This window comes from Stegodyphus dumicola, chromosome 5, assembly GCF_044657685.1.
Source record: "Stegodyphus dumicola isolate Sdum_Otavi_A_Nest chromosome 5, ASM4465768v1".
Taxonomy (NCBI): Eukaryota; Metazoa; Arthropoda; class Arachnida; order Araneae; family Eresidae; genus Stegodyphus; species Stegodyphus dumicola.
The window spans coordinates 221,093,635-221,107,771 of NC_140772.1; the positions used below are offsets into that span (position 1 = coordinate 221,093,635).

General features: G+C 33.0%; 1 protein-coding gene across 2 annotated transcripts in view; it reads left to right on the top strand.

The window, feature by feature from the left end:
• Positions 1-14,137, top strand: part of Tmtc2 (Transmembrane O-mannosyltransferase targeting cadherins 2) — a 635,056-nt gene that overhangs the window by 609,535 nt on the left and 11,384 nt on the right. For both annotated transcript variants that reach the window (XM_085817680.1, XM_085817679.1), the window contains 4 exons: positions 1,022-1,143; positions 1,982-2,063; positions 6,746-6,860; positions 10,657-10,720. In XM_085817680.1, the coding sequence (XP_085673806.1) occupies positions 1,022-1,143; positions 1,982-2,063; positions 6,746-6,860; positions 10,657-10,720 (383 nt within the window). The remainder of the gene's footprint in view (positions 1-1,021; positions 1,144-1,981; positions 2,064-6,745; positions 6,861-10,656; positions 10,721-14,137) is intronic.

The window sequence follows — 14,137 nt, forward strand, 5'->3', positions numbered from 1 at the left end:
TGTGACCGGACCCTATTCGGATAATCAAAAATTCGGATAATTGATTTTTTCCGAAGAAAGAATCTATGTACACTTTAATTAATTACTGGTCATACTGTTTATTGAAAATAGGAGAAAAAACTATTTAAAAAGAAAAAGGGGTATTAATTAAAATGAAAAGGCGACACTTTTACGTACATGTTATACAGCTTAGTACTTACAAGTGCTTGAAAGTCATTGCTTGCTGAACACCTCGGTCAAAGTAAGCTGTTTGACGGGCACCGTGTCCGCATTTAAAATTTCTTAGCCAGCCGTTACATGCTTTAAAGGATGCACAACCAAGCTTCTGAGCTAAGATCTTAGCTTTTTCACAAAGAATTGTACTCGATATTGGGTTTCCCATAGAACGTTGCTGCAAAAACCAATTGAAAACTACATCTTCTAAATTTTTGTGTGTTGTGGCCTTCAGTGACTTTTTCGAAGAACTTCCATCTTCGTTTTCAAGCAGTGACACGAAGTTTAAAAGTGTAGGTTTGCTCCTTTTAATATCTGAAATCATTGATTGTCCAACACTGAGGTTCCGTTAAAATTTTTTTCTTAAATTCTGAAAGCGATTCGGATAATCAGCGATTCGGATAGTCGGAGTTCGGATAACTGGAGTTTCACTGCAGCTGCCGAGCCTCGTGTCTCGATTTCGTTTAAAAAAGCAGTCCTAGTTATTTTTACGTGAAACATTTTTTATGCGGTCCCTATTCACTGCACAAAAAAATAATTTTTAATTGTGTTGCGAAAACTATATTTTATAGCTACTCGTGAAGTTTTGTGCGATTTTTTTATGCGTTTTCTTATGCGATCCCTATCCATAGCACAAAAACAGTTTGAGTGTACAATATTGAAACTAATTACGTATATGTGATGACTAATTTAAAAGTTTAAATTTTTTATGCCGTGTTAAAAACTTGCTGTAGTCTACACAGTTTCTTATACGAGAAATCAACGTGAAAATATTCTGAAACTGTTGCACGTTGATAATTCATTCCAGGAGAGGCATTTTTTAAGTTGAATAAATTTGAAGATGCCGAGAGGTGGTATCAGCAGGCCTTACGCGCTAAAGCAGATCACATACCAGCGCATCTTACGTATGCCAAGCTTCTGTCAAAATGGGTGAGTATGCCTTTTGTTAATGGTCTCCAACTGCTTTTTCTTTCCGATATACTGCCACTTACAACAACCAAGAGTTTATTTTTTACAAACATACCCAAGGATAAACTACCACTATTTATAATATATTTACTTTTCTTTTGATCAAAAATATTATTACGAATTTTGTATTTAGATAGGTAATTTTAGTAGAATTGTAATTTAAATTGTTGTATTTCCTCGTGCAATACAGCGCTAGGCGAAGTTTAACTGAAAGCTATGCCGGAAAAGTAAGAATACAGGAGCACGTGCATTTAACTTTGAGTAAATAAATGGTTGTCTCGGTAATTTGTACTGAAACTGAATACATGCAATTGACCACTATGTTAGCTGTAACCGTAATTCCATACTCTTATTGCTTTTCAGAAATCTCTAGAAGCAGAAAGTGCTAGAAATTTCTCGCGACCGGTTGAAAATTATAAAAGGACTGCTATTTATAATATACTTACTTTTCTCTTGATCATAAATTTTTTATTCTGCTGATCAAGATAGCATTCCATTTAAGAGTAATTTTAATTAGAAATGAGCGATCGGCAGAAATATGTAATTATATTGCAATTAATTATAATGATGCCTACTTATATATAAGAGCGATACTAGTGAAAATGAAAATTATTTACTAGAATTATATTCATAGAGTACAGTATTTCCGTTCATTTGTAAGTTACATAAGTATATTCACAATTTGTGTATAACTGTGAGCGAAATTATAATTAATTTAGCTTTGATTCATTAATCAATATATTGAAATCGAATCCTAATTCTTTTTTTTTTTTTTTTTTTTTTTTCTTTCTTTTTTTAGGGACGTACGAGTGAGGCTGAGAAATGGTTCTTAAAGGCGAAAGAAATTGCACCGAATGATTCCAGTGTTTATCAGCACTATGGTGAGTTTGTCATTCAAATTACTTTCTATAAATGTTTTATAGTTCTCCCCTCTTCTAGTGATAAAAATTCTAAGTCATATTAGGTTGCTGAAGAAGTTCTGTCGGTTTAAGGAGCATACCTTAGGCTGTTCTTATGCACCAAAACCAAAAGCCGATGATTGCGAAAATTAAACATATTGGTATCCAGGACGTATAATTTTCATTATTGATCCGGTATGAGAAAGCTGGTAATTCCACTGGAGACGTAACTCAGGTCTTTTAGAGCAAGCTGTGGGCTATGCACAGGATAAGGTAAAACATTTTTCTTCCCAACTTAGCTCCAATAACTTCTGATGTATGTTGAAATTACATGCGATTTGGCGCAGTCTTCTAGTAATCAAACAATATGGTACTGTGAGTCTATCAGATATTCGAAAAAAAAAATAATGAGAGGCACGACATAAACCAAAAAATTAAACTGCTGGGTGGATACTGGCTGATTTTTCATTACATATTTTGACCGGAAGTTTTCTGAAAAATATAATGGTGATTGGGTTATTCTATAAGAATAATATAAAGGTCTAATCCCTGTACCTTATTCAAAAAAATCTATCGATAATAATCCATGTTAATTAATAAGTGCTTTGCTAATTTTGATTTGAGTGAAAGCGATGGAAGGTTGCATGAAGGTTATGAAATCTTCATATGAAAGTGTAGCCAGAATCGCTATTTAAACTGAACCTGGATTCATCTAAAAATTCTACACCGGCTGAATCATCTTAGTATATAGGATCTAACTCTCTTTGCCACATAAACTAATCTAGATCCTACTAATGAACCTGACGACGTCTCTCACAGGCGTGAAATAATAACAGAAGAAGGTGAAAATAACCCTTTATTATTTTCAACTATGAACAGGACGGGAATGTACTTCGCGCTTTACAATAACACGTACAACTTGCGGTGGACTTAAGGGGGATTACACAAATCAAGTCAAGTCTAAAAAAGAGTAGTGCTGGACTAGCACTTTTAAGTTACGGCTAACTAGGTTGACTCCACAGCCTAACAGGGGTGATAATTATTCAAATAGCCAAAAGGCATGTCAGCAACTCCGCGTAACACCAAGATCAGAAACAAAATGTACGCCGGCTAACGAAAACACGCTCTGAATAAACTCTAAGATTCATCCATTTAAATGCTCACTTAACTTTAAATTATCATCCTGCCGAGGGGAAGTTGAGGAGTTCAGGAAAGATAACAAAACTTCAGGAAAGAATAATTGGGTATTTGAACTTAGCGAAACCCCGACAAGTATATTCAGTGACAGAGGAGATGATACCATCTTAAATGTTCTCTTCTGAAAGACTCAGAAAACAGTAATCATCTTGTACAAACAGCGTGGTTATGAAAGCGTTCAGTAAGCAGTAGGTCTTTTTTATTGGGAATACTGGCTGCGGAGAGTTCCCAAGCCACCCGGCTTGCAGTTTTTGTTGTCTTGTAGTTATTAGTGTTAGCAATGCCGAGTAGTTGTCTTCAGATGCCGAGTAGTTGTCCCTTGCCCTTGGACAACTTTTAACAAGAAATACACTAACTGTTCCTATGCTTAAAAAGCGATTACATACTGTTTTTGAAATCATGCTTTGGAGAATATTTAGTTCTCTAGAAATATACAACAGTGTTTCATTAGCACCGAATCTTCGAGTCATTCGTCACTCATAATCTTCATCCAAACGAAATTGTTCAAACATAGTCAACATCTGACCAGTTTTCAAACTTACTACTTTACATATATCTTAAACATGTTTTCTCTTTTTTTTTTTTTTTTTTTTTGATTTCCTTATTTGCACGTTCTATGCTCAAATACATGTGCAGCAGTAATTATTTTTGTTCAGAAGTATGTAATTAGCATAAATAATTACACTTAGCGTTATTATTAGTGATAATTATAACCACTAATCAGACTTTGGACAGTTATACTAATTATAACCACTTGACCAATCTGTACAGCAGGCATAATTTTTATAGCTGTCTTTTAAATCCAATGTATTTTGCTCAAATATATTTTGAATTTCACTATATTAAAGCCCACAGACACCCAAGAGGATAAGACCTCTGACCACTGATAATTCCATTCAATCTCAAATCATTAATAATTCGATCCAAGCTCAAAACCTCATGAACGACTGACTGCATGGTATTTTTGTCTTCCTTACATGTAAACGTAAATGTGAGCTAGTTTTCGAATTTCCTCCATGAAATTATTCTTCCCCTTTTGCGGATAGTCTTAATGCGTTTTGATATTATCTAATAAATCAATATAAAATACCTGATATATTAGCAGTTTTCAAGTAGCAAAGGGTTTGAGGTCTAATTTATCATGCGTTTCCTACTGTATAAGGCGCCACATATGATTCAGTGGCAAAGTATTGGTTTCCTCTTGGATATCAGGTGTGCAGTACTCATCTGGGATCTGGCATTTTGGTTGTTCTGTCAGCCTTTCCATCGGTGGTAACTCTATAGATGAAGTGAATCTATAGATGTGCTAACCCCTCTGTACCATTTATGCATTGATTTTAAAATTATACGTCCTTATTCCCACAAGCCCCTTAGCTTTTTCTGGTTTCAGCAGAATAACTTAACCTTAAAAAATTCAGTAAACTGCATTTTAGTTTCCTTCAAAATTATATTTTTCAAAGTTTATCCAAATGATATACTGGTTAGGGGAGCCTGACTGCGATGCCAAAGGCCCCGGGTTCAAATCCCGGAGAAGGCATGAATGTAAAATTGTCTTCCACTTCATATGAGCTAATGGTGGCCGCCTATGAAGTGCCTCCGTAATAAAATGCCCATCACTTCTGGCCTTAATAGTGGCCAATGCCGTTATAGACAAGTGCGCGCCACTGGGAAAAATATTTTTGTAAGTGCTACGAGACGATGTAATAATTAGGGGAGCCTACTGAGATGCCAGAGGGCCCGGGTTTGAGTCCCGGAGGCGGCATGGCGTAATTGTTCGTCCCTACATTGGAAGTAACGGAGGCCCAACTGTTAGTTTGCTTCAACAATAAAGGGGCCAGCAGTTTCTGCTTTAGTAGCGGCCAAGCCTAAGTCGGCTAAGTGCCCGCCAATGAAAAAGAAGGTTTCTGAAAGTTTAATTATTTGCAGTCTCATATAATTTGCGTTAATATGTTGAATTTCAAACTAAAAGAAAGAAGTCCATAATACCAAAAAATTGTTTGTCGAGAAAGGAAAGTTATAAAGCATCTTTTGAACTTAAGATAAAATGACGCGCCGAACAATTATTAATTTAGAAGTCAAACAAAAACCAGCATTTTATTGCGAATATATTAATGCATTTTATTGCAAATATATTAATGCATTTTATTGCAATTGAAAATATTTGCAAATTTGCAAATTTGCAAATATAACACTGAGTTTTGTTGTTTGACTTTTAAATTAATTACATCTCTTGCTAACAACGTTAAGAGTTATGAAAAGTTTGAAATTTAAGAATTAGGAAGCATATCTTATATCAAAACTTTTATTTTCAAAAATCATTGGTAATCTATTATTTAGCATTCCAGTTTGCGAGAAACTTTTCATTCACTAATCTAGTAAAACTAGCGGTACTGTTCTGTTGTCAGGACCGGGTTCAGAAATGTACGTATATATGCATGTATAAATATAAGTACGAATGTATGTGTTCGTATACATATGCACAAATATGCACATGTCATACATATGTCATACGTTCATACATTTCTGAATCCAGTCCCGATAATATAACGTACCAAAATAGCAACTGATTGGATACATTACCGTTAATTACAACTCTTTTTTTTCATTTATCTATAAAGTGCTAGGAATTTAAAAATTCTCTACAACATTCTTTAAGGATCGGATATTTCATTACTTTACCCTGCATAATATAGTAATAGAACTTCGAATTATTTGCATTATATGAAATTACTTCCAGCAAAACTTCTTATTACATACTTATATTGAAAGAAATTTTCGTTATTTCAGTATTACATCAAACAGGTTTTGTATGTCTACATCCATGTAATAAATGTAAATGAAAGTAGAATTGTGTAAATCAGCAATGCATAGTTTCCATTTGCGATAAATTCCACGAAATTTCAATAAATCGCGTTTGTTCTCCGCATGATTAAATAGTGTGATTCAATATTTGATCCCAATTCATTCTTAATACAAGAAACAAGAACTACAAAACTAGCTTGCGAAAGTAAACTCTGTCTCGTTTCTGTCTAGACGGATGAAGACTTCAAAAAGTAAATTAATTTCAGGAGTTTAGATTTCTGCATACGAATTATTTCTTAATTAAATGAGAGAAAATCGCTCATGAAATTTCTATGTTTTAATCAAATCAAAACAGTTACTGGTAACTATTTTAAGTGCAGTATGTTAATAATAGCTGTTTAATACATGCAAAATTTTAAAAAAATTGTCACTATGAAAAGGTAAAGAATTCTCTAGTTTGGTAGAAAATATTCTGCCATTAGAAACACTGGTTAAAGACTGAGGAAGACAAGAATTTCGTTTCCAAATCCTCTTTCATCCTTAGAAGGAAAGGAAATACTTTACTTGATAAAGAGAGCAATTAAGTCTGTCACTAAGGATAAATGTGCTGTTTCTTTTGTTTATCTTCTCCCGTAAAAGCCCACTAATGTCTGGTTTTCTTACAGGTCAGTTTCTCACGGAGAACGAACGCCATCTGGAAGCTGCGCAAATATACTTGAGGGCCGCTGAACTTGCTCCAGATGAATACGAAATTATATTCAATGCTGCTAATACACTCAGGTAAACTAAAATTACCCGTATGCTAAATTTACATAAACTCGCGTATTAATATATACTAGCGGGCTGCGGCCAAAGCAAAACTTTTATGTTCTATCTACATCTGAAAAGAAACTGTATAAAAATATTTCAGTATAAATACAATTCATTCTTTCCAGGCAACATCCAATTTGTAAATAACTTTTTTGTTGCCAAACCAGGAAACAAAAACTTTTGACACTTCGGCTTATTACGTATGACGTCATGATTTAAATTTTATGTAATATAACTGCTTTAAATTTTGCAAATGTTCATTATTCTTTTGACAAGACTGATATCAGTCTTAGTGATGGAGCAACTGTGAACAGTTGTTTCAGTGGTATCATAGTTCCATACTTTTGCAGGTTCAGATACACAGTAAAGTAAACTTATTATACCATAAAGGCTAAAATTACTTGTAGTTCCCTCTACGGCCTTCTCTAAAATGCTTTTCTAATAATGCTTTTAAACACCTTTTATCACTCCTTGATCCATAAATTGCAGTTTCCCAGTGGTGTTTGAAGTTTTTTTATTGTCTTTAATATTTTGAGGGTGAGCACTGCAATTGTCTATTACCAGAGCAATTATTCGCCTCCGTACAGACATGTATTTAATAGCCTCTTTTAAAAAATGTCTGAGGTCATTTACGATTTCTTAATTAAATCGTAATCTACTTACAGTAATTTAATATTCCTAAAACACTCTTAATTTTTACTCTTTTCTGTAAGCGTAATTGCGTTGATCCATTATTTGGAATAGAAATGTTCTATTAGTCGAAATAGAAATGCCAATAATGCATTTTAGTAGCAAAAAACAGTAATTTATTTTAATGAATACATAACCGTTAAATACCTTTTCCAAAAATTTTATTTTAAGTCTTGTATACTGTCTGAAGAAAATTCAGTTTAAAACACAGTCAAACATTTATTTATTTAACGAATTTTTTATTTTATAAATTCCTCTATTTAGCAATTTTTGTTGCAATTTAGAGACATTAGGAATTTTTGGAAGCAGGAGACTTGAAAAATGAGCAATACCCTCGCCGGGAATCGAACCACGGACCTCTCGAATACACAACGAGCGTGCAGGCCACTACAACACGAAGGCACGCTAAGAAGACGGGAGAAATACCTTATATACTTTCCCTTTTGAAGGCCGACTGGGGATTAGAGGACCCAATCGCTAAATCCTGGTGATGGAGAATCGTCATCCATCACCCGTTTTAGTTCGGGAGCCACTGCAGAGACATTAGGATATTTTAGAAGCAGAAGACTTTAAAAATGAACAACGCTCTCACCGGGTATTGAACCACGGACCTCTTGAATAGACGCCGAGCGTGCAGATCACTACACCACAAAGGCACGCTAAGAAGGCGGGAGAAATATCTTATAGGTGTAATGTTTTCATTTTGTTCCATTTTGACACGTAGCAGTACAGTAACTTTAAATTTGTTGCGCTTGCCTCCGAAACATTTATCGCAATCAACTTAATATTTTTGCAGCTACTTCATGCATTTGTTTTTGATTGCTTCAGTCACCCACTGCTTGCATGAAATTCAATTTGGCCTAAGGTTTTGGCAAATTCCGTAGCTTTTACTTATATCAATAGCGATGAGACGGTACGTATTTTTCTCTCATTGTGCGCAGTCATTTTAACGTTGCTTCATCAATGTCTTCAAAAACTCACGTTTTCTTATAGCTTACATTTGGGGATCGGTGGAATCAAAGCTTGTTGAAACTTTGTCCCGATTTTTCAGGCATGTCGATAAACTATTTTGCAAAATGCCGAAATTTATCGCAATATCTTTCTCCTTTACACATTTGTCCACTTTGTCGATGATCAGCATTCTTTCTTTAATTGTTAGACACTTCCGTTTCGACATTTTTATCGTTCAAAACACAGGTAATTTTAAAAAGAATTTACAGTATAAGCCACGAAAATCAGAAATAAAAATAATATGCTGCTGTTGCTAACTGGATTGGTTGGGTAATTTTAAACGATAGTATAGTTAATTGCTTTCTCATTCGAAAAATCTTCCTCTCCCCTCTTCATCCCTCACTGTAGAGTGGAATGTCACAACATATTACAAACCACCTGCTTTGCTAGGACCACAGCTGCCCTGTCACAGCAAATTATAACTAATTTTAATATAGAGAGAAAATCTCTAAAAATCACCCATTCAAAAACTTTTAAATGAAGAGTGGCCTTATATTTAACGCAGTACACTCTGTAGAGACATTAATTATATTTAACGTAGTACACTCTGTAGAGACATTAATTATATTTAACGCAGTACACTCTGTAGAGATATTAGGTTATTTCAAAGAAGGAGACTCGAAAACTGAGCAATGCCCTTGCCGGGGATCGAACCACGGACCTCTCGAATACGCAACGAGCGTGCTGCCCACTATACCTGGAAGGCATGCTAAGAAGACTGAAGAAATACCTTATGTACGTCCCCTTTTAAAGGGCGACTGAGGATTAGGGGACCCAATTGCCAAATCTTGGTGGTGGAGAATTTCGGGCGCCACTGTGGAGACATTAGGATATTTTGAAGCAGGAGAGATGAAAAATGAGCAACGCCTTCGCCGGGACTCGAACCATGGACCTCTCGAATACACCGAGCGTGCTGACCACTACACCACGAAGGCCTGCTAAGAAAGCGGAAGAAATGCCTTATACTCATTTTTGGATTATCTACACACTATATAAGTACTATTTAGACTTTTTTATGCAAGGTAATTCAAACCTCAGGCAGAATCTCGCGAAAAACATTGCTAAATAGAGGAATTTATAAAATAAAAAATTCGTTAAATAAATAAATGTTTGACTGTATTTTAAACTGAATTTTCTTCAGACAGTATACAAGACTTAAAATAAAATTTTTGGAAAAGGTATTTAACGGTTATGTATTCATTAAAATAAATTACTGTTTTTTGATACTAAAATGCATTATTGGCATTTCTATTTCGACTAATAGAACATTTCTATTCCAAATAATGGATCAACGCAATTTTTTATATTTAATTTATAATGCATAATATCAAAATAATCATCTAGCGTTTAAAGTTTCAACATGTGATTTATTAAAATAAAAGTATTTCTATAAAATAATGATTTCTTAATTTACTAAAGGTAAGTAAGTTTAGCTTGGCATTTTTCTTTAGCTGAATTAGTTGAAATACGTATGGCTATTTATAAATTTTCAATAAAATATATTTTTATTAAGTCGATAACAAAATGCTGTCAGCGCAAACTTCATTCAAATATTTATTCATAATATCTGTTGATATTAGAAATTTTTAAAAATGCATACACTCTGAAGGAATGTAAAATTCATCAGACAATATTAACTTCTGAATAATGAAATAAAAACAAAGCTACATAATTTAAGCTTGTAAGAGATGCTATAAAGGAAACGCGTTATATCTGCTTTTACTACAAAACAATTCATTTCTTAATTAACTAATTTTAATAAACTTATTTATTAATTATCAAACTAATAAACTAAATAAATAATTCATAATTTTTAGAAATATTTTTGGAATCAGTTGGCACAATTGTTTTCTTGTCTAGCATAAATAATTTTTAAAAACTCCTCCTTCGATTTAGAATTTAATGGAAGAAATATTTTCTAGAAATATGTTCGTCAAGCATTACAGTATCGTTTACTAATTGAGTTATAATAAGTGATAAATAAATTAAAATAGATACTTTTACTGCAAGTAGAAAATTTGTAGTTACTTGTTATTGAATTGTGATGTATAATTTTGTTACTTAGGCAAGCAGGGAAAAACGCAGATGCTGAACACTTTTATCAAATTGCTGTGAAGCTGAGACCGAATGTAAGTTGCTTTAACTTTCATTCACTAGTTTTGAAAATCAGAAAAATTTAATATTTATCTTTGTTTTTTTATGAAACTCTTGATGTGATATTTTGATCTTTACCGCTTATTGCATATTGCTTTATGCATTACCAAATATTTAATTTCTATTCAGCATATTATAACCCAGATAAATTTATTCCCCTGCTTTAAAATATTTGATGACAATGTATGTTAAAAAAATAGTGTGCCAGTCTGTTGGTGGACAGATTGATAAATTATTTAGCTTGCATGATTTCACCGCTGCTTTGAATAATAATGGTTGATTTATATATTATTTAAAGCAAATATAAGTCACTCTTTGGGAAGCTCTACTGGACTGTGTACCTTCTACTACCAGGTATTATTGATGTAGTTTTTCAGAAAAATCGATAACTGCAGGTTAAGGGCTGAGGATAGGCAGATATAAAGATCAGCGCACCATATGTTATTGGCTGAACCCATTTTCTAAGGAAACTTAGATTCGCCAAAATTGTTCCTACATTATCACACCAATCAGAATTGGTATAAAAGTCGGAAATACATAATTACTTGTAATTAATAGTTTTGTGAAGTGTTTGAAAAATATACTGATCATAAACGATAACTTAAATTAATTTATTTGTAAGGAATGCGTTAAAAGTATTAAAGCTTCTGAAATTATTCATTTGGTAGTTATAAATGTTGCATATGTAACATTCATTATTACTAAATATTACACTACTAGCGGAAGTACCTGATGCCAGTTAAACTAGATTGAGAGTAATGTATCTAACAACAGAGAGAACGAAACCGCTGTATTCTGTCTCTAATAACGATGCAAGAAATACGATTCATAATGATACATATTTCAGTCTGAGGCGATATGGAACCCACATAAAATTTTTTTTAGAAAAATAAACTAATTCTTTCTCATTATATCAGCAACAATGGCACGCAGTTTTTAATGATTTTCGTCTTTCTAATCAAATGGTCGTGAAAAATCGACTTCCATCCATTATTTCACTTATTAGTCCAAAGGGATTTGAATCCCGAAGGACTATTAGTTTCGTTTTGGCATTTTGCGTCGGACTCATAAATGTCGGTTCACTTTTCAAACTGTTGCCACAAAATGTTAGAGTCCTGCATTATATTTGAAGAAATTAAATAATGAAAAATCTGCATAAATGTATGTATATTTCTCACATTATCATAAAATAACGGTACATAGAGTCATCGAATTTTGAATAACGTAATCCTCCAACGAATATGAGCATGTGGAAGACCAAATTTGAAATTTGAAGTTTGTTTTATAATCGATTTCCTATTTTTTAAAACTTTGACGAATTTTTGATTAACAAACTCAAGGATTTCAAAGCGAGCAATGGCAACGTTGTGCAGAAAAAACATTTTTATCTCCAGCGCGTGAATCTCTGTATCGGAAATTCTAAAGATATGCTCGTTTTAAAACTATTTTGCGATATTGCTGTTGCACTGGATCGTATGGTTTAAGTGCGAGGAACATGATATTTAATAAAGAAAGGTAACACACAAAATGTTAAAAAACGCTCCTTTGGACGTAATTTAAAATCTGAAACATTTCAGATTTTTTTTTATTCAATTTTAGTCGATTAAAATTGGCCAAAAAATTGATCATAATTAACCAAAAATCAATAAAGCAACACACAAACAGGAATTCTTCCTTATATATAAAGATTTTGTAAAACTTACAAATCTTTAATTAACAAACTCTACGAGAAGTGGCAACATTTTCTGAAATAAAGCATTTTTATCTCCAACGAGCCAGACTGTTGCCACTCGAGAAAATGACTGCGAAAACTAGTGTTTTCAGAGTTTTTAGTTGATATCTTGGCTGATTAAAGTCGTACGAAGATGGGAACAATCAAAATGGGTTCCCACTAATTTTATAATAATGTATTTAATGTTTGGCAATGCTATTTTTATTTCATTGTAAAACTTAGAATTTTTTTATTATTCACGTGCTTTCTTCAATGTCAGAATATGACCTTATATAATAATAATATGTTTAATGTTTGGCAATGTTACTTTTATTTCATATTTTGTAAAACATACAAATGTTTGATTAACAAACTCTACGATTTGAAAGCGAGCAGTGGCAACACTTCTGGAAATTTCGAAGCAGATTTTTATCTCCAGCGTGCGAGACTGTTGCTACTCGGAAAAATGAGGGTGAAAAAAAAGTGAATGTCGATCTTGTAGAGAGTTTGGTGACGATATCTATAATAGTGACTGAGTTAGTTGCGAACAAACAAACACGCAGACGTTCTTCTTTATATATATATAGATTGGTAAAATCATTTAAGGTGATTAACATGTTATTATTGTTAGGTAATTTATAATAATAATTAAATACATATTAATTATTTCGAAAATATATTACAAATCTGAAAGTAATAGCGTGCAATTTGTCCTTTTTTAACATCTATCTTTCTGATTGGGCAATATAAAAAGGTTTAAAAAATTGGCAATATGGATGATTAATAATGAAACATTAATTAATTTTACAAACTATTCAAAACTGTTTATAGTCAGCTTAGTTTAACTATTAATTCTCAAAGTGTGTTACAAGCAGTTATAGTAGTTGGTATCAGAGGAGATATCCATTGGGAGATATCCATCAAGCATTCGTACAATTGTGTTAACGTGACATTTACGCACCTACAAATGGCATAATGGGCTATAAAACTTTCAGGCCCGTATGCTGAAATTTTGTTGATAATTATTTAATAAAAGCGTTGAAATGATTTTTTCAAAAATCATTCGAATACGTTAATATCATTTGTGTGTCAATCAGGGTTAAAAGTAATTAAGAATTATGATTTTATACCAAGTTCAGTCTAAAAGCTCAATAGTTATCTGCTTGGTGCGTTCACAATTTCTTCATCAAACGCGCATTACATTTCTTAAACCCGGTAAAACCCATCTAATGAAAACACCTGTTTGCATAGTTATGGGAAATATACGTAATTTATAAAAATAAATAAAGTATTACACGACATCAGTATTAACTTGAAAAACAGCTATAACTTCCCCTTTGCGCTGGCTTAGTGTTTTCTAAAGTGAGCAGATCCAAAGTAGTTAATTACTAGTAATAAAATTCATTTATTAACCAAATATCCTTTTAAAAATAGTTTTTTCTATAAATTAAATCCTGATATGGATAAGAGATGGAGGATTCTGGGGGGAATAGAAAACTTTCACTCCCAATTTTCCAAGAAAGACAGCAGCAGCTCTATTTAGACGTCTGATCGGACATGACATCTTGCTAGACCACCTCTACAGAATTGGAGCGGTGGATTCCCCAGAGTGGTATTTTGTGTGACTAAAATCAGCCTGTGATTTTTGAGCATTTAAATAATTCTATTGCACTTTATCAGT